General features: G+C 37.0%; 1 protein-coding gene across 2 annotated transcripts in view; it reads left to right on the top strand.

The window, feature by feature from the left end:
* Window positions 1-15,906, top strand: part of LOC115218354 (synaptojanin-1-like) — a 142,007-nt gene that overhangs the window by 56,197 nt on the left and 69,904 nt on the right. For both annotated transcript variants that reach the window (XM_029788115.2, XM_029788116.2), the window contains exons 3-4: window positions 2,074-2,341; window positions 10,731-10,956. In XM_029788115.2, coding sequence (XP_029643975.1) covers window positions 2,074-2,341; window positions 10,731-10,956 — 494 coding nt within the window. The remainder of the gene's footprint in view (window positions 1-2,073; window positions 2,342-10,730; window positions 10,957-15,906) is intronic.

The following is a 15,906-nucleotide window of genomic DNA, read 5'->3' as shown; positions in this document are numbered from 1 at the left end:
AGCCATTAAAAATTCAATAAAAGTGACTTTTTTGTGAATTTTCTATCCAAAACCCAATCAAAATGCCTGAAACTTGATACGCCAATTGAATGCCAGCTAGCTGTATGTGATTTGTCGGAGATTTGGACAGTACTCGCATGTATGTGTGCACGCACGCAGCTGTAGAGGCATGCACTAGCACTGTGACCTGGTGTTGCGGGGTCATAGTGCTAGTGAACTATTTAAATCAAGCGCTAGAAATTTAGTCACATGTGTGAACATTTCCCAACAATGCTTTCTGCATGAAGAACATGTAGTTAAATGGGGTTTAATGTACTTAATGTAGTGAGTTAAAATTAATGATTAATGAATTAAAATTACTTCTGCTATGAAGAGACAAACCATCAGTTTTAACAAGAATCCCTGTCAATGAAAGGTGCAGGTATGACTGTGTGGTAAGAAGCTCGCTTCCCAACCACAGTGGTTTTATGTTCAATCCCACTATATGGTCCCTTGGGCAATTCTTTTCTAATAAAGCTTCGGGGCTCTTAAAATCTTGTGAAAGTATTTGGTAGGTATGTGTGTTTTCCCCACAACTGTTTGTTTATCTCCCCATAACTTAGGGGTCCAGCAAAAGAGACCACTAGATTAAATAACAGACTTTAAAAAAATAAGCTCCGGGGATGGGGGGGGGTGATTTGTTTGACTAAGACCTGTCGAGGTGGTGCCCCAACATGGCCACAGTCCAATGACTGAAACAAATAAAATATAAAAAAGGGTGGCAATGGTGGTGGTGGTGGTGGTGAAAGCAAAGGAGTTCACTTCAAAACCAAATTGGTTAAAACTGAATCGAGATGTGTATTGAGGAGTGGATCTGACCTTTAGCAAAAAGAATGATAGCTCTGAACATGTTTCAGTCTGATTAGACCTTTTCAGTGAAGTAAAGTTTTACTTGTACCTATGAAATCTCAAGATGACTTTGAGAGTATATAGAAATTTGAATAAAAATATTCACCAGAAATTTAGACATTTATAGATAAAAGTTTTAAAATATTATATCAAATATAATATTTATTAATTACTACAATATCTAATCAATATCGTAATATTTATTTTCTAATAGTTTCATATTTATTAAGGCATTGAGCTGGCAGTATTGTTAGCACACCAGGTGAGATGCTTAGCAGCATTTAATCCATTTCTACATTCTGAATTCCAATTCTACTGAGATAGACTTTACCATTCATCCTTTTGGAGTCGATAAAATTAGTACCAGTTGAGCACTGGGGTCGATGAAATTGACTTACATCCTTCTAAATTGCTGGCCATGTGCCAAAATTTGAAATCAATATTTTGATATTTATTAAAAGTATTAAAAATATTTGCTTGAATCAACTTAACGAATACAACGATGATGTCATGTACAACTAAGCAAATAGAATGGTACTTCTTATCTTCTGTTGTTTAACCTTTTTGATACCAACCCAGCTGAAACCGGCTTTGACTCTGTAGTGCAAATGTCTTGTTTTCATAAGTTTTGAATTAAAATCTTCCACCAAAACTTAGTCACAATTTATGTTCCAAACACTAGCTGAATGATAACGAAGTTATTTTACTAAATTCTTTGTTATATTTAAAGTAATTGAAAGAAACACAGAGCATCTCTGTAGAAATATGGTAACAAAAGGGTTAAAATATATAATAGAGAAACAATTCTTAACCCTTTCGTTACCAACCTGGCTGAAATTGGCTCTGGCTCCGTAGTACAAATGTCTTGTTTTCATAAGTTTTGAATTATAATCTTCCACCAAAACTTAGTCACAATTTATGTTCCTAACACTAGTTTAATGATAACGAAGTTATTTTACTAAATTCTTTGTTATATTTAAAGTAATTGAAAAAAACACAGAGCATCTCAACAGAAATATGGTAACAAAAGGGTTAAAATCAAGATTAAAAAATCATGGTTTCCAAGTTTATTAATAATGATGTTGACAACCAATAGTGAAAGGAACCAATTTTTTTTGCAATTTAAATTTCAGTCTTGAACAGTAAATATTCTTCTTACAATTCTGTGTTGCTTCATTTTCACAGGTGAAACTAACAGCCTCTATCTCGGAATTGTTACATCATGTGTGTCAGTCAACAAAATCATGGAATCAGAAGTGTTTCGTATCACAGCCACCAACTTCATACCTCTACAGAGCCACAATGCTGAAGAAGAGAAAATCAATGAAATGCGCAAACTACTTAGTTCAGGAACATTCTATTTCTCTTGGTCCACAACAAACTATATTTGGGACCTGAGTTTATGTGCACAGAGGCAATTCCAACAATGCGATACAGACAACAGATTCTTTTGGTTTGTACCAATACACATTCTCTCTCTCTCTCTCTCTCTCTCTCTCTCTCTCTCTCTCTCTCTCACTCTCTATCTATCTATCTATCTATCTATTTGCCATGGTAGATTGCTAGCCAATATACCTTTTTCTAGTTTTTCTCCCCGTTAATTTCTGTGTTCCTTTCTGTCGAAGAGTGTAAAAGACTTTCTCACCATCCCGAGCGTTAAACTAATACATCTGTTTGTTGTTTATACACCTGTATTCATCTTTTGTTTTTTAGTAAATTCTCACTATATATATATATGTGTGTGTGTATGTATATGTATGTATGTGTATATATATGTGTGTGTGTATGTGTATATATATATATATATGTATGTGTATATATATATATATAATCAAAATAGGCAACAAGAATAACTCCGGTAATTTGGTACGATCGTTTCGTACTACATCATTTCATTAAATGTTGTAAGTATAACAACAGTTTTAAAATGCTGAGTACTCATCAGCCAATTATAGAGGTTTTCCATTAATACAAACATTTTCATATCAAGTGGCAACATTATAGAGAAGGTAGATATATAGACAAAGATGTGGATTTAAATTTTAAGAACATTTGAGGTAGTGGAGCCCATCAACTGACTGACTAAGATTCAGTTATTCCAGACTACTGTAAGGTTCTGAGAATATATATATATATATATATATATATATATATACACAAAGTATCGGACAAAGTAATGGAAACACCTTAAAATTTCAAACAAATTTCTTTTAATATGGGGTAGGACTGCCTTTGGCAGTAATTACAGCTTGAATTCTATGAGGTCTGGACTTGTAAAAAGTTTGAATTGTTTCCAAAGGAATTTTTGTCCATTCTTCAGCTAAACCTGTCTCCAGTTCTTGTAGTGATGATGGTGGAGGATATCAACTCCTTACTTGTTTTTCTAAAATGCACTATAAATGTTCAATAATATTGAGATCTGGGGACTGTGGTGGCCAGATAAGATGTTCAACTTCACTCGAATATTCCTCGTGTCATTCAGTAACAATTTTAGCCGTGTGAATTGGTGCATTATCATCCTGAAAGAATGCATTTCTCTCCGGAAACATTTCCGCAACCATAGGAAGAAGTTGATCAGATGAAATGCTTAAATAGTCTTGACTATTAATTCTACCATGAAGGAAACCACTGGGTCAGTGGATTTCCAAGATATACCCCCTCCTCCAGATCATCACAGATCTTCCCCCATGTTTAACTGTTGGAAGAAGGTAGTCTGGGTCAAATGCTTCTTTTGGCTGTCTTCACATGTATACTTGGCCAGTGGTCAGAAATAAGGTAAACGATGACTCATCTGAGAAAATAACATTCTTCCACTGCTCTAGGGACCAATTCTGTAGGTTTTTACTCCACTCTGGAGTTTTGTTTCAACGAGGAGTTTTTTCTCTCTTTCTCAAAGGCTGTGATTACGTTCAAGATGGTACTTCTTGATACACCAAACATTTTGGCTGTTTCAGTATGCTAGCACCTGCCATATGAGCACCAACAATTTGACCTTTTTGAAAGTCCGATAGATCTGTCATTTTAATGAATTTTAATTACCTTTTTCTGATGATATCTGAAAAAAATAACAGCAATTTTAGCAAAACATATAAAGCAACACTAATAATAAACAAAAAACATAAAAGTAAACAAGCTTTTGATGGTTTTATAGATATTTCAAAATTATTATGTTATGATACTAGGTGTTTCCATTATTTTGTCCAACGCCTGTATCTATCTATCTATCTATCTATATATATATACAAAGTATGGGGGTTTAGTTCACAGGTGATCTAAACGATTAGGTACTGTAACGGATTGCAAATACAATATCCTTATGTATCTCACTTCTATATTCATTCTCTTACTTCCCTCTGTATTTCATATCTTCTCTACGATAATTGATACTCAAACATTTTCTTGCACCGTCTCTGATGAAGGGATATATAAAATATCCCGGAAACAGATGTAAGATGTTTTCTTGATAAATGTTATGAAATCTATTTACTGCCTTAGTTTTTTTTTTATCTCATTCTATCAGTTTATATATATATATGCATGCTGATACATGACCCACGTTGGACTCCTCACTCGTATCATTATCGAGCCTGGAGCTTAAATATGGTCTATCCTTAGCACTTACCCGATACCTTTTGGGTCTTCCTGACACCAATACCTTTCATACCCTTGATATATAGATATATCACACACACAGAGTGACCGACCAGGCTATCAGATGTTGCTACACATCGCTGGTCACAATGCGCTTCGCATTGTTTTAGCCTTCAAATGACGCCACCCCGCTGGCTAAGCGATCAGGCCAACAGAAGAAAGAGTGAGAGAAAGTTGTGGCGAAAGAGTACAGCAGGGATCACCACCCCCTGCCGGAGCCTCGTGGAGCTTTAGGTGTTTTTGCTCAATAAACACTCACAACGCCTGGTCTGGGAATCAAAACCGCGAGTCCGCTGCCCTAACCACCGGGCCATTGCGACTCCACATTTATATATATATATATATATCTCAGCTCCTACATGCATTTTTTTCTCTCCTTGATTTTTTCTGTGTATCTTTCTGTTGAAGAGCGTAGGCTCGAAATGTAAAAAACTTGTTCTATTTCTACTCCTGAGCGCCATACTAATACAATTGTTTGTTTGTACTCCACCTGCCTTCGTCTTTTGTTTATTTTGGTAAACTTTCCCTTTGTATATATATATATTGTTGTCTATCTGTCAGTTTATCATTCTATCTATCTACCCCATCAATATGCACCACTGCTTAGTGACTGCAAGGTTTATGGGTTAAAATAAGCACTATGACCAAACACACTTCAAACAAAAACAAAAGAGAGACAATTGAATTTTACTTCCTCTTTGTTGCAGCCAGTTTTTCTAACTTAAGGATGTAAAATGCAGCTGCCCTACTTTAATTTCTTTCCTGTCAACTTTTCTCTGTCTGAATCATTGGGTTTTCTGCTCCCCACAGCAAATTCTCTCTGCTCTTTTTGTCAATTTTACTATACATGGGGATACTAAAGCCTTCCTGGCTTTAAGGGCTTTAAGGCTTTAAGTTCTTTAAGGCTTTAAGTTCTTTTACAGGGCTTAGAAAAACTGAAGGACCGCTGCAATAAGTGTGTGAATCTGAGAGGTTAATATGTTGAATAAAATCATAATTAACTGATTCTCCTGTATTTTTTTTTACTCAAAGCCAAGAACTTTTCAGTATCTCCTCGTGTATTTATGTATATATATTTGTGTGTGTATTTATCTATCTATCTATCTATCTATCTATCTATCTATCTATCTATCTATCTATCTATCCATCTATCCATCTATCTATCTATCTATCTACCCATCTATCTATCTATCTATCTACCCATCTATCTATCTATCTATCTATCTATTTATCTATCTACCCATCTATCTATCTATCTATCTATCTATCTATCTATCTATCCATCTATCCATCTATCTATCTATCTATCTACCCATCTATCTATCTATCTATCTACCCATCTATCTATCTATCTATCTATCTATCTATCTATCTACCCATCTATCTATCTATCTATCTATCTACCCATCTATCTATCTATCTATCTATCTAGCTATTTATCTCTCTCTCTCTCTCTCTCTCTCTCTCTCTCTCTCTCTCTATATATATATATATATAATATATATATATATATAATATATATATATATATACACACACACTCACACACACATACACAGGGTGGTGCAGAAGTCATGCACCACCCTAATGATGAGAAAAACTGTTTATAAAGAGATAATCTTCAATTTTTTTTACATAACATTGATTATCACAAAATTATAAACTCACAGCAAAAACAAATCATCATCATTTAACGTCTATTGTCCATGTTGGCATGGATGTACCCGATGAGACCCAGACTGCAAAATGGATGCAACACAACATGTTGAATGGAATCCCACCCATTGGAGGGACAGGAGCAGGATGGGTCGAAACGCACATTGTACAAAATAAAGAATATTACCAAATTCATATTCTGGTTACTTAAGAAATTATTATTATTATCTCAACTAACAGTGCAGAGATCCAAAAGAAATATACCCCAACTGCAGGTGACACCGAGTGGCACAAAGTGTGCCAGTGCCCTACTAAACACTTCAACACACTAATCAACATATACCCATTGGTCCAAAATATTAAATATATATATGTATATACGGTGCAGGAGTGGCTGTGTGGTAAGTAGCTTGCTTACCAAACACATGGTTCCAGGTTCATTCCCACTGCGTGGCACCTTGGGCAAGTGTCTTCTATAGCCTCGGGCCAACCAAAGCCTTGTGAGTGGATTTGGTAGACGGAAACTGGAAGAGGCCCATCGTATATATGTATATATATAGATATATGAATGTGCGTGTATATGTTTGTGTATCTGTGTTTGTCCCCCCCCCACCATTGCTTGACAACTGATGGTGCTGTGTTTACGTCCCGTAACTTAGCAGTTCAGCAAAAGAGACTGATAGAATAAGTACTAGGCTTACAAAGAATAAGTCCTGGGGTCGATTTACTCGACTAGAAGGCGGTGCTCCAGCATGGCCGCAGTCAAATGACTGAAACAAGTAAAAGAGTAAAAGAGTATATATCATCATCATCATCGTTTAACATCCATTTTCCATGCTAGCATGGGTTGGACGGTTCGACTGGGGTCTGGGAAGCCAGGAGGCTGCATCAGGCTCCAGTTTACAGCTGGATGCCCTTCCTAATGCCAACCACTCCATGAGTGTAGTGGGTGCTTTTTACGTGCCACCGGCACAGGTTCCAGGTGATGATGGCAACAGCCACGATCGGTTGGTGCTTCACCACGCACACACCAGCACTGACCAATTCCCATCCCCACATTTTCACGCCTACTCATACATACATGCACACATCAAGATCACCAGCCATCTTTCACACGCACATACGTACTCTCTTACACACATGCGCACCTTCGTTTTGGGATCACTGCTACTTTGTTATCTCCCCTACTTCTTCGTTCTCCTGTGTGACCCTTCTGTCTGGCATTCACCATAATAGATCAGTAGCCACTACACACATTTTGTTTCTCTCCTTGTGTCTTTCTGTGGAAGAGCGTACGCTCGAAATGTTAAAAACTTTTTCAATTCCTGAGCATTATACTAATATATCTGTTGGTTTTCTACACCAACTGTCTTCATCTTCTGTTTTTTACATGAATTCTCCCTACATATATATATATAATATATATATATATATATATATATTATATATATATATATATAATATATATATATATATATATATATATGTACACAAGACTGATTTCAATCAATAAATCATTTACTGTCGAATGGGTGACCTTTTGTATGAGTCAAATTTAACAACCACAATTATTATGAATTAATGTAAATTGATTTTTAATTATTGCTAAGCTGCTAATAAACAATCATGTGAAGGTAGAATAGTAAATAATACAGTTAAATTAGACTAGATAGGTTATAATATCTACTTATTGCTATTAACTCCAGTTCAACCTTAAGCAAACAGTTCAGTGTTTCTATAATTTCATCATCTTATGTTCATGTTCTTAAGATAGGCGACACCCTTGTCTGACCTTTTGCAGTACCCTTATGACACTTTTGTTGGAAATATATTCTAGCTGTGACTAACGTGTCTTATTATTATATAAATTACTAGCAGTATTGCCCGGCGTTGCTCGGGTTTGTAAGGGAAATAACTATATAAGCATTTTTAGAGAGTTATAGCCAAAAAATAGCAAAAAAATGCATTAAAAATGGAAAAAAATTATGGTAAATTTTTTTTAAATCGTAGACTCATCGTAGACGCGCACTAATACCCAGAAGGGCTCGATGTGAATCACGATTATAAGATACCCGGTTTTGGTTAAACTGCACCGCAAAATGTGGGAGTAGTTAGGAATCTAAATCGTAGGAGACAGACACACAACTTCACTTTTATATATAAAGATATCTAGCACCAGTTTCACACTGGGGCCGATATAATCGACTCAATCCCTTCATCTGTCCTTGTTTGTCCCCTCTATGTTTAGCCCCTTCTGGGCAGTAAAGAAATCTATATCTAGCACTAACAAATATTCTTATAGTACTACATTATCAAATGTGTCCATCCCTCACTTTTGTTTTCTCCTTTCTAAGACTGTAGCATTTGATTTGAGGGTAACTTAGCTGCTATTTTTAGTGGAATGAACAGCTGCTCCCTCTGGGTTTTGCTTTACTGCAATATGATGGATAATACTAGAAATATACCTTTGCTGCAGTAGGTAATAAGAGGTATTGTTACTTTGATTCAATAATTGTAGTTTTACTTCATTTTTCAAATTTTCTGGTGAATGAATATTAATAAAATGAATTTCTTTTATTCCTTTATTCTTTCACTTGTTTCAGTCATCTGACTATGGCCATGCTGGAGCACCATCCTAAAGGGTTTTAGTCAAACAAATTTACCCCCCCCCCAGGACTTATTTTTTAAGCCTAGTACTTAATTCCATCGGTCTCTTTTGCTGAACCAGTAAGTTATGGGGACGTACACACACCAGTACCAGTTGCCAAGTGGTGATGGGGAGGGGGACAAACACACACTCAAAGACACACACACACACATAGATACATCCATACATATATATATAAATATATATATATATATATATGGTGAGCTTCTTTCAGTTTCCTTCTACCAAATCCACTCCCAAGGCTTTGGTCAGTCTGAGGTTATAATAGAAGACACTTGCCCAAGGTGCTATGCAATGGGACTGAACCTGGAACCATGTGGTAGGGAAGCAAGCTTCTTACCACACAGCCATGCCTGTGCCTGAATGATAATCTTCAAAATAAAAATATTTATTGAAATAAAATATAATTAAAGCAATTTTCTTATTTGAATATTTGCAATAAATATAAGTTATCAATAACAATAATAGTGTTTAACTATCAATTAATAACTGATGTAACATTGGCAAAAATATGTTCCAGCATTATCTGTTGTATGATAGATAGCATTCAAGTTAATATATATAGTAAAGGGAGATAAATCTAATAAAATCAGTCATTTTCCACTGGGAAAGGACAAACAGAAAGAGATGGGGACACAAAGCTAGTAATATTAATAAATTAGATTTTAGGCATCAGTGTAATTATAGATGCACGGCTGTGTGGTTAAGAAGTTTGTTTCCCATCCACATGGTTATGGGTTCGGTCCACTGCATGGCACCTTGGACAAGTGGGCTCTGATTTAGCCCTGGGCTAACCAAAGCCTTGTAAAGTGGATTTAGCAGATGGAATCTGAAAGAAGCTTTTCATATATGTATACATATATATATGTGTATGTGTATGGAAGTGTGTCTCCTTGTCTTGACATCACATCATAATTGTAAATGAGTTTCACTGTCATACAAGCACAGTGTCATTCATTTCTAATATTCTGCAAGTAGTATATCTGGCCATGAGGAAACATCTTGTTTGGAAACAGATGAGGGTTGGTGACGGGAAGGGCATCCTGCTGTTGAAAATTGCCTCAATTAATTACATCTCATCCAGGCTTGCATGGGAAAAGTAGATATTAAAACACTGGTGAATGAGATGCTTCAGTGGTTCTCATATCATTTTTTATCTATGGATCCCTTTGATTACTATATATTTCTTTACTACCCACAAGGGGCTAAACACAGAAGGGACAAACAAGGACAGACACACAGATTAAGTTGATTACATTGACCCCAGTGCGTAAATGGTACTTAATTTATCGACCCCGAAAGGATGAAAGGCCAAGTCGACCTCGGCGGAATTTGAACTCAGAACGTAACGACAGACGAAATACAGCTACGCATTTCGCCCGGTGTGCTAACATTTCTGCCAGCTCGCCGGTTTGATTACTATAGCCTCATAGCCATTCGATGCTTAAAAACCAGTTTTATATATACTTCTTTCAAAGTTCTTATTTTGTAATATTTGTGTCGGTTGAACTATGTAAAACGTTTGAGAAAGAAATTTAGCTATTTCTTGCAATAAGTACATCTAAATCAAAACTTTTTTGTTGACCCTTAATGTGGATCCCCAATTTACTATTTTGCTTGTGAGGCCCCCCTGCCACCCCGCCCAGTCTCATATGGACCCTGGTTGAGAACCACTGACATAGTTTCTACCTGAAAGAAATGGAATGGTAGATGCTCTGTTTGGTGTCATTGGTAAATGACAGGTAAATTCCAGGTAAATGACTGATGTATTAAGTTGAGTCTCACCTGGAGAACTGTTTCTCTTTTCTCTCTCATACTGGTTCTTTTAGTGCCTAATAGCAATTCCAATTTTTTTGATGTTATTGCAGGAATAAAAGACTCCATGTACATTTGGATCGATTCGGTGTAAACTGCACGGAATGGCTGCTAAAAATTATATCTGGTGGTGTAGAAATCCGGACTATCTATGCTGGGGATAAACAGGCTAAAGCATGCCTCATTTCACGTCTAAGCTGTGAACGAGCAGGGACAAGATTTAATGTCAGAGGGACCAACGACGACGGCCACGTCGCTAATTTTGTGGAAACAGAACAGGTAGAGTTTGATAGTCTTTTCATATTGAGTTTTTTTTTGTGTGTGTGTTTTGTTTTGTTTTATTTTTTCTCTAAAAGGTGTAGCAGTGGTTGTGTGGTAAGTAGCTTGCTTAACAACTACATAGTTCCAGGTTCAGTCCCACTGTGTGGCACCTTGGGCCAACCAAACTCTTGTGAATGGATTTAGTAGACGGAAACTGAAAGAATACGTGTATGTGTGTCTGTGTTTGTCCCCACAACATCACTTGACAACTGATGCTGGTGTGGTTACGTACCCGTAAACACACCAGCGTTTGCTGTATAGCGTGTGTCTTGTATTTGTGGATTGTTTCGTTTAAGTTGTATTATTGGATAGTGTCTTGTATATTATTATCATTATTAATATTATTATTATTATTATTATTATTATTATTATTATTATTATTATTGTGGAGGCACAATGGCCCAGTGGTTAGGGCAGCGGACTTGCAGTCGTAGGATCGTGGTTTCGATTCCTAGACCGGGCATTGCGAGTGTTTATTGAGCAAAAACACCTAAAGCTCCACGAGGCTCCGGCAGGGTGGTGGTGGCGATTCTTGCTGTACTCTTTCACCACAACTTTCTCTCACTCTTTCTTCTGTTGGCCTGCTCGCTTAGCCAGCGGGGTGGCGTCATTTGGAGGCTAAAACAATGCAAAGCACATTGTGATCAGCGATGTGTGGCAACATCTGATAGCCTGGTCGGTGACGGTGATTATCATTATTATTATTATTATTATTATTATTATTATTATTATTATTATTATTATTATTATTATTATAATAATAATAATAATAATAATAGTATAGCCATAGATCAATCCTGATTAAGCAAACACAAACAAAGGCATTCCATCATGACAACAGTGGTGACCTTCTTTATTGAGATGGCAAAGTGTAATTTGAAGGAGATTTGTGTTATTTCTATTAAGTTGAGTGACCACATAGAGTATCCTTCATTTGCTCATGTCAAAAGGTTACTCTTTTGATATTTACATTGATGAAAGGCAGAATCAAGCAAAACTAGTTAGAATAAAGCATTAAGATCAGCGTTTTACTATTTGTGTGGCCTCTAATGGCTTTCAAAGATAAAATATTGATCGATCGATTGATTGATTCTCAACCTGTTCAGAAATTTCTAGCTAAGATATGTACATCTGTACATTCTCGCTTATTTATTATGTCTGGCAAAAGAGACACAAACTTGTTGTATCGTAGCAACTTGTGTTTGTGTCTGTATATGAATCTATGCATGGATGTATATCTATGTAAATGCTTGTATGTAAGAATATGTTTAAATATTTGAATATTTATCTACCAGGTTACGTCTTATGTACACTGCTACCCAAACCATAATAATAATCGTTAGGCAGCTAATGAAAGAAGTGTATGTTTCATGTATTTGTTGTCTGTGAATCTTTTATGTCTTGTGTTTTCATTGTTCTAAATTGTCCTTAATTCTGATGCAGTTGAAGCTGTTAAAGGGTTCTTGGTTTATGGGGATTTTGTTATTTGTATCATACCAAGGCACATGGCTCAGTGGTTAACGTATCAGGCTCATAATGATGAAGCAGTGAGTTTAAATCTCAAACCTGGCTGTGTGTTGTGTTCTTAAGCAAGACACTTTACTCCACATTGCTCCAATTCACTCAGCTGTAGAAATGAGTTGCAACATCACTGGTGCCAAGCTGTATCAATCTTTGCCTTTCTCTTGGATAACATCGGTGGCATAGAGAAGGGAAGCTTGTATGCATGGGTGACTCCTGGTCTTCCATAAACAAATTTGCTCAGACTTGTGCATTGGAGGGTAACTTCCTAGGTGCAATCCCATGGTCATTCCTGATGAAAGGGGTCTTTACCTTTTTTTTTATCATACCATACATTGATATTGCATTATTGTCCTTCATTGGGATTCTAATTATGGTTAGAGTAATACATATTTAAAGCCATGAGCTGGCAGAAATGTTAGCACGCCGGGCAAAATGCTTAGTGGTATTTCATCTGCCACTACGTTCTGAGTTCAAATTCCGCTGAGGTCGACTTTGCCTTTCATCCTTTCGGAGTCGATTAAATAAGTACCAGTTACGCACTGGGGTCAATATAATCGACTTAATCCGTTTGTCTGTCCCTGTATGTTTCATGTGCTTGTTGTCTGTAAATCTTTTATAACTTATGTTTTCATTTACTACCCTTATGGGTAATAAAGAAATAGGTATTTCATCTGCCGTTATGTTCTGAGTTCCAATTCCGCCGAGGTCGACTTTGCCTTTCATCCTTTCGGGGTCGATTAAATAAGTGCCAGTTACACACTGGGGTCGATGTAATCGACTTAATCCCTTTGTCTGTCCTTGTTTGTCCCCTCTGTGTTTATCCCCTTGTGGGCAGTAAAGAAATAAGTAATACATATTTAAAGGTTACTAGTTTAAGAAGGCTTTGTTGCATGCACCACGTAAAAAGCACCCATGCCGCTGTCATGTATACCGCACCTGTGCTAGTGCCATGTATACAACACCCACGCTGGTGCCACACATAAAGCACCCATGCTGGTTCCATGTATCAAGTACCTTTTCTGGTACCACTTATAAAGCACCCTTGCCAGTGCTACGTAAATAGCACCCTGTCCACTCTGTAAAGTGGTCGGCATTCAGAGGAGAATTCAGCCAGAGACCATGCCAAAACAGACAATGGTGCCTGGGCAGCTCTCCAGATGGCCAACCCCTATCAAACTATCCAACCCATGTCAGCACGGAAAATGGACATTAAATGATGATAACGACGATAATATATATACAGAAATGGTTGTATGGTAAGTAGCTTACTTACCAACCACATGGTTCTGGGTTCAATCCCACTGTGTAGCCCCTTGGGCAAGTGTCTTCTACTATAGCCTCGAGCTGACCAAAGCCTTGTGAGTGGATCTGGTAGATGGAAACTGAAAGAAGCCCATTGTATATGTGTGTGTGTGTACGTGTGTATGTTTGTGTGTCTGTGTTTGTCCCCCAACTTCGTTTGACAATGAATGCTGGTGTGTTTATATCCCCATAACTTAGGCAAAAGAGACCGATAGAATAAGTACTAGGCTTACTAAGAATAAGTCATGGGGTCGATTTCTTCAATTAAAGGCAGTGCTCCAGCATGGCCACAGTCAAATGACTGAAACAAATAAAAGAATAAGCGAATATACATATATGATGGTGCAGGCATGACTGTGTAGTTCTGAAGCCACACTGTTCCACTGGGTTGCATTTGGGGGAAGTATTTTCTATTACAGCCGAGCAATGCCTTGTGTGGAGCCAGAAGACAGAAGCAGTATAAAAGCTTGTGTGTGTGTGTGTTGATTCTGCATGTCTTCATCAAATTAGTCTGAGCAAAAGCCAGTGACATTGTTTACAGTTTCCAGTAAATGAATGTCTTGTAGTTCAGTGAATATGTGAGAACCCAAGGAGTGAAAAATACCTCACTTGAGAAATAAGTTGGGTTTAGCAACAGGAAGAGCTTTAAAAAATCTGCATCAGTAATTTTTGTCTAACCCATGGAAAAACTGTGACCAGTCTCAAAAGCCCTGAAAATGGTCAAGGGGTCATAAATGCTGCTCTTCCTCTTCCTCAAGCGATAATAAAAGGAAAAATGGATATAAAAAAGAATGTGAAATCGAAATCGATCAAAAATCAATGGAAATTGCAGCTGTGATACCAGTGCCGGTGGCACGTTCAAGAACCATCCAAACGTGGCCATTGCCAGCGCCGCCTCAACTGGCCTCCATGCCAGTGGCACGTAAAAAGCACTAACCGATCGTGGCTGTTTGCCAGCCTCGCCTGGCACCTGTGCCAGTGGCACGGAAGAAGCACCCACTACACTCACAGAGTGGTTGGCGTTAGGAAGGGCATCCAGCTGTAGAAACTCTGCCAAATCAAGACTGGGTCTGGTGCAGCCTCCTGGCTTCCCAAACCCCAGTCGAACTGATGATAATGATGATGCGATGGCATGGTCAGGTTTATTGTATTTGGAGCAAATTAAATGAAGAGGGTGTTGATTTGATTTACATTTTGTGTTGGACAAATAAGATGCAGGGGAACTGTGTCAGTGACCAGGTAGCAATTAGTGCCATGAAAATTTTGAGACCAAATAATAAATGTTTAAATGAAGTTAAGTTTTTATGTGTTTTTGAATGGCTAATATGTATTTGTCTTCCATGCTGTAATTGTTTTAGTTTCAACAGAAGGGTCTCAGATAAATGCATCTCTGAAATAATGGTTTGAAACTTTCACACAAGGCCAGTAAATTTAGGGGCAATGGTCACTCAATTATGTCAGTCCCGTTACTCAACTGATACTTACTTTATTGACTCTCCAAACGGATGAAGGGCAAAGTCAACCTTGGGCAGAATTTGAACTCAGAACTTAAAACCAGAAGAAATTCAGGAAAACACAGAGGAATAGAATGTGAAGCAGAAGCTATGAGACATGACACTGAGGAGAACTTAACAATGAAATGATTTTATGTTAATACTCCTTATGAGTTTTAAGAAAGAAGAAAGAGATGTCATATGAAGATAGATAACAGCTGACAAGAAAAAAAGGAAGTAGGAGTCTTATCGTATTGTGACATAATTCTTTAGTGAATTTTAAGGTTAGGCTAGCAGGAAGTTTTCGTTTATGAATTATAGTAAACAGTGAAGAAGAAATCCTGGAGTTCAAGGAAACTACTGGGTTGTCTGCATTAGATAAAAAATTATTCGATAAATTCTTTATCCAACCTTTTATTGTGGAGGATGTATACAAAAATAAGCAGAGCATTATTTTCTGTTTTACTCCTGGCTTTATTTCATTCTGAAAAATAAAATTCTTTTCTATGGTTTATTATTGTTTATATTTTGAATTACATATATAGGCGCAGGAGTGGCTGTGTGGTAAATAGCTAGCTAACCAACCACA

This window comes from Octopus sinensis, linkage group LG13 (assembly GCF_006345805.1).
Source record: "Octopus sinensis linkage group LG13, ASM634580v1, whole genome shotgun sequence".
Lineage (NCBI taxonomy): Eukaryota > Metazoa > Mollusca > Cephalopoda > Octopoda > Octopodidae > Octopus > Octopus sinensis.
Note: the sequence above shows the minus strand (reverse complement) of the source record. Positions and strands in the feature narration are given on the sequence as shown.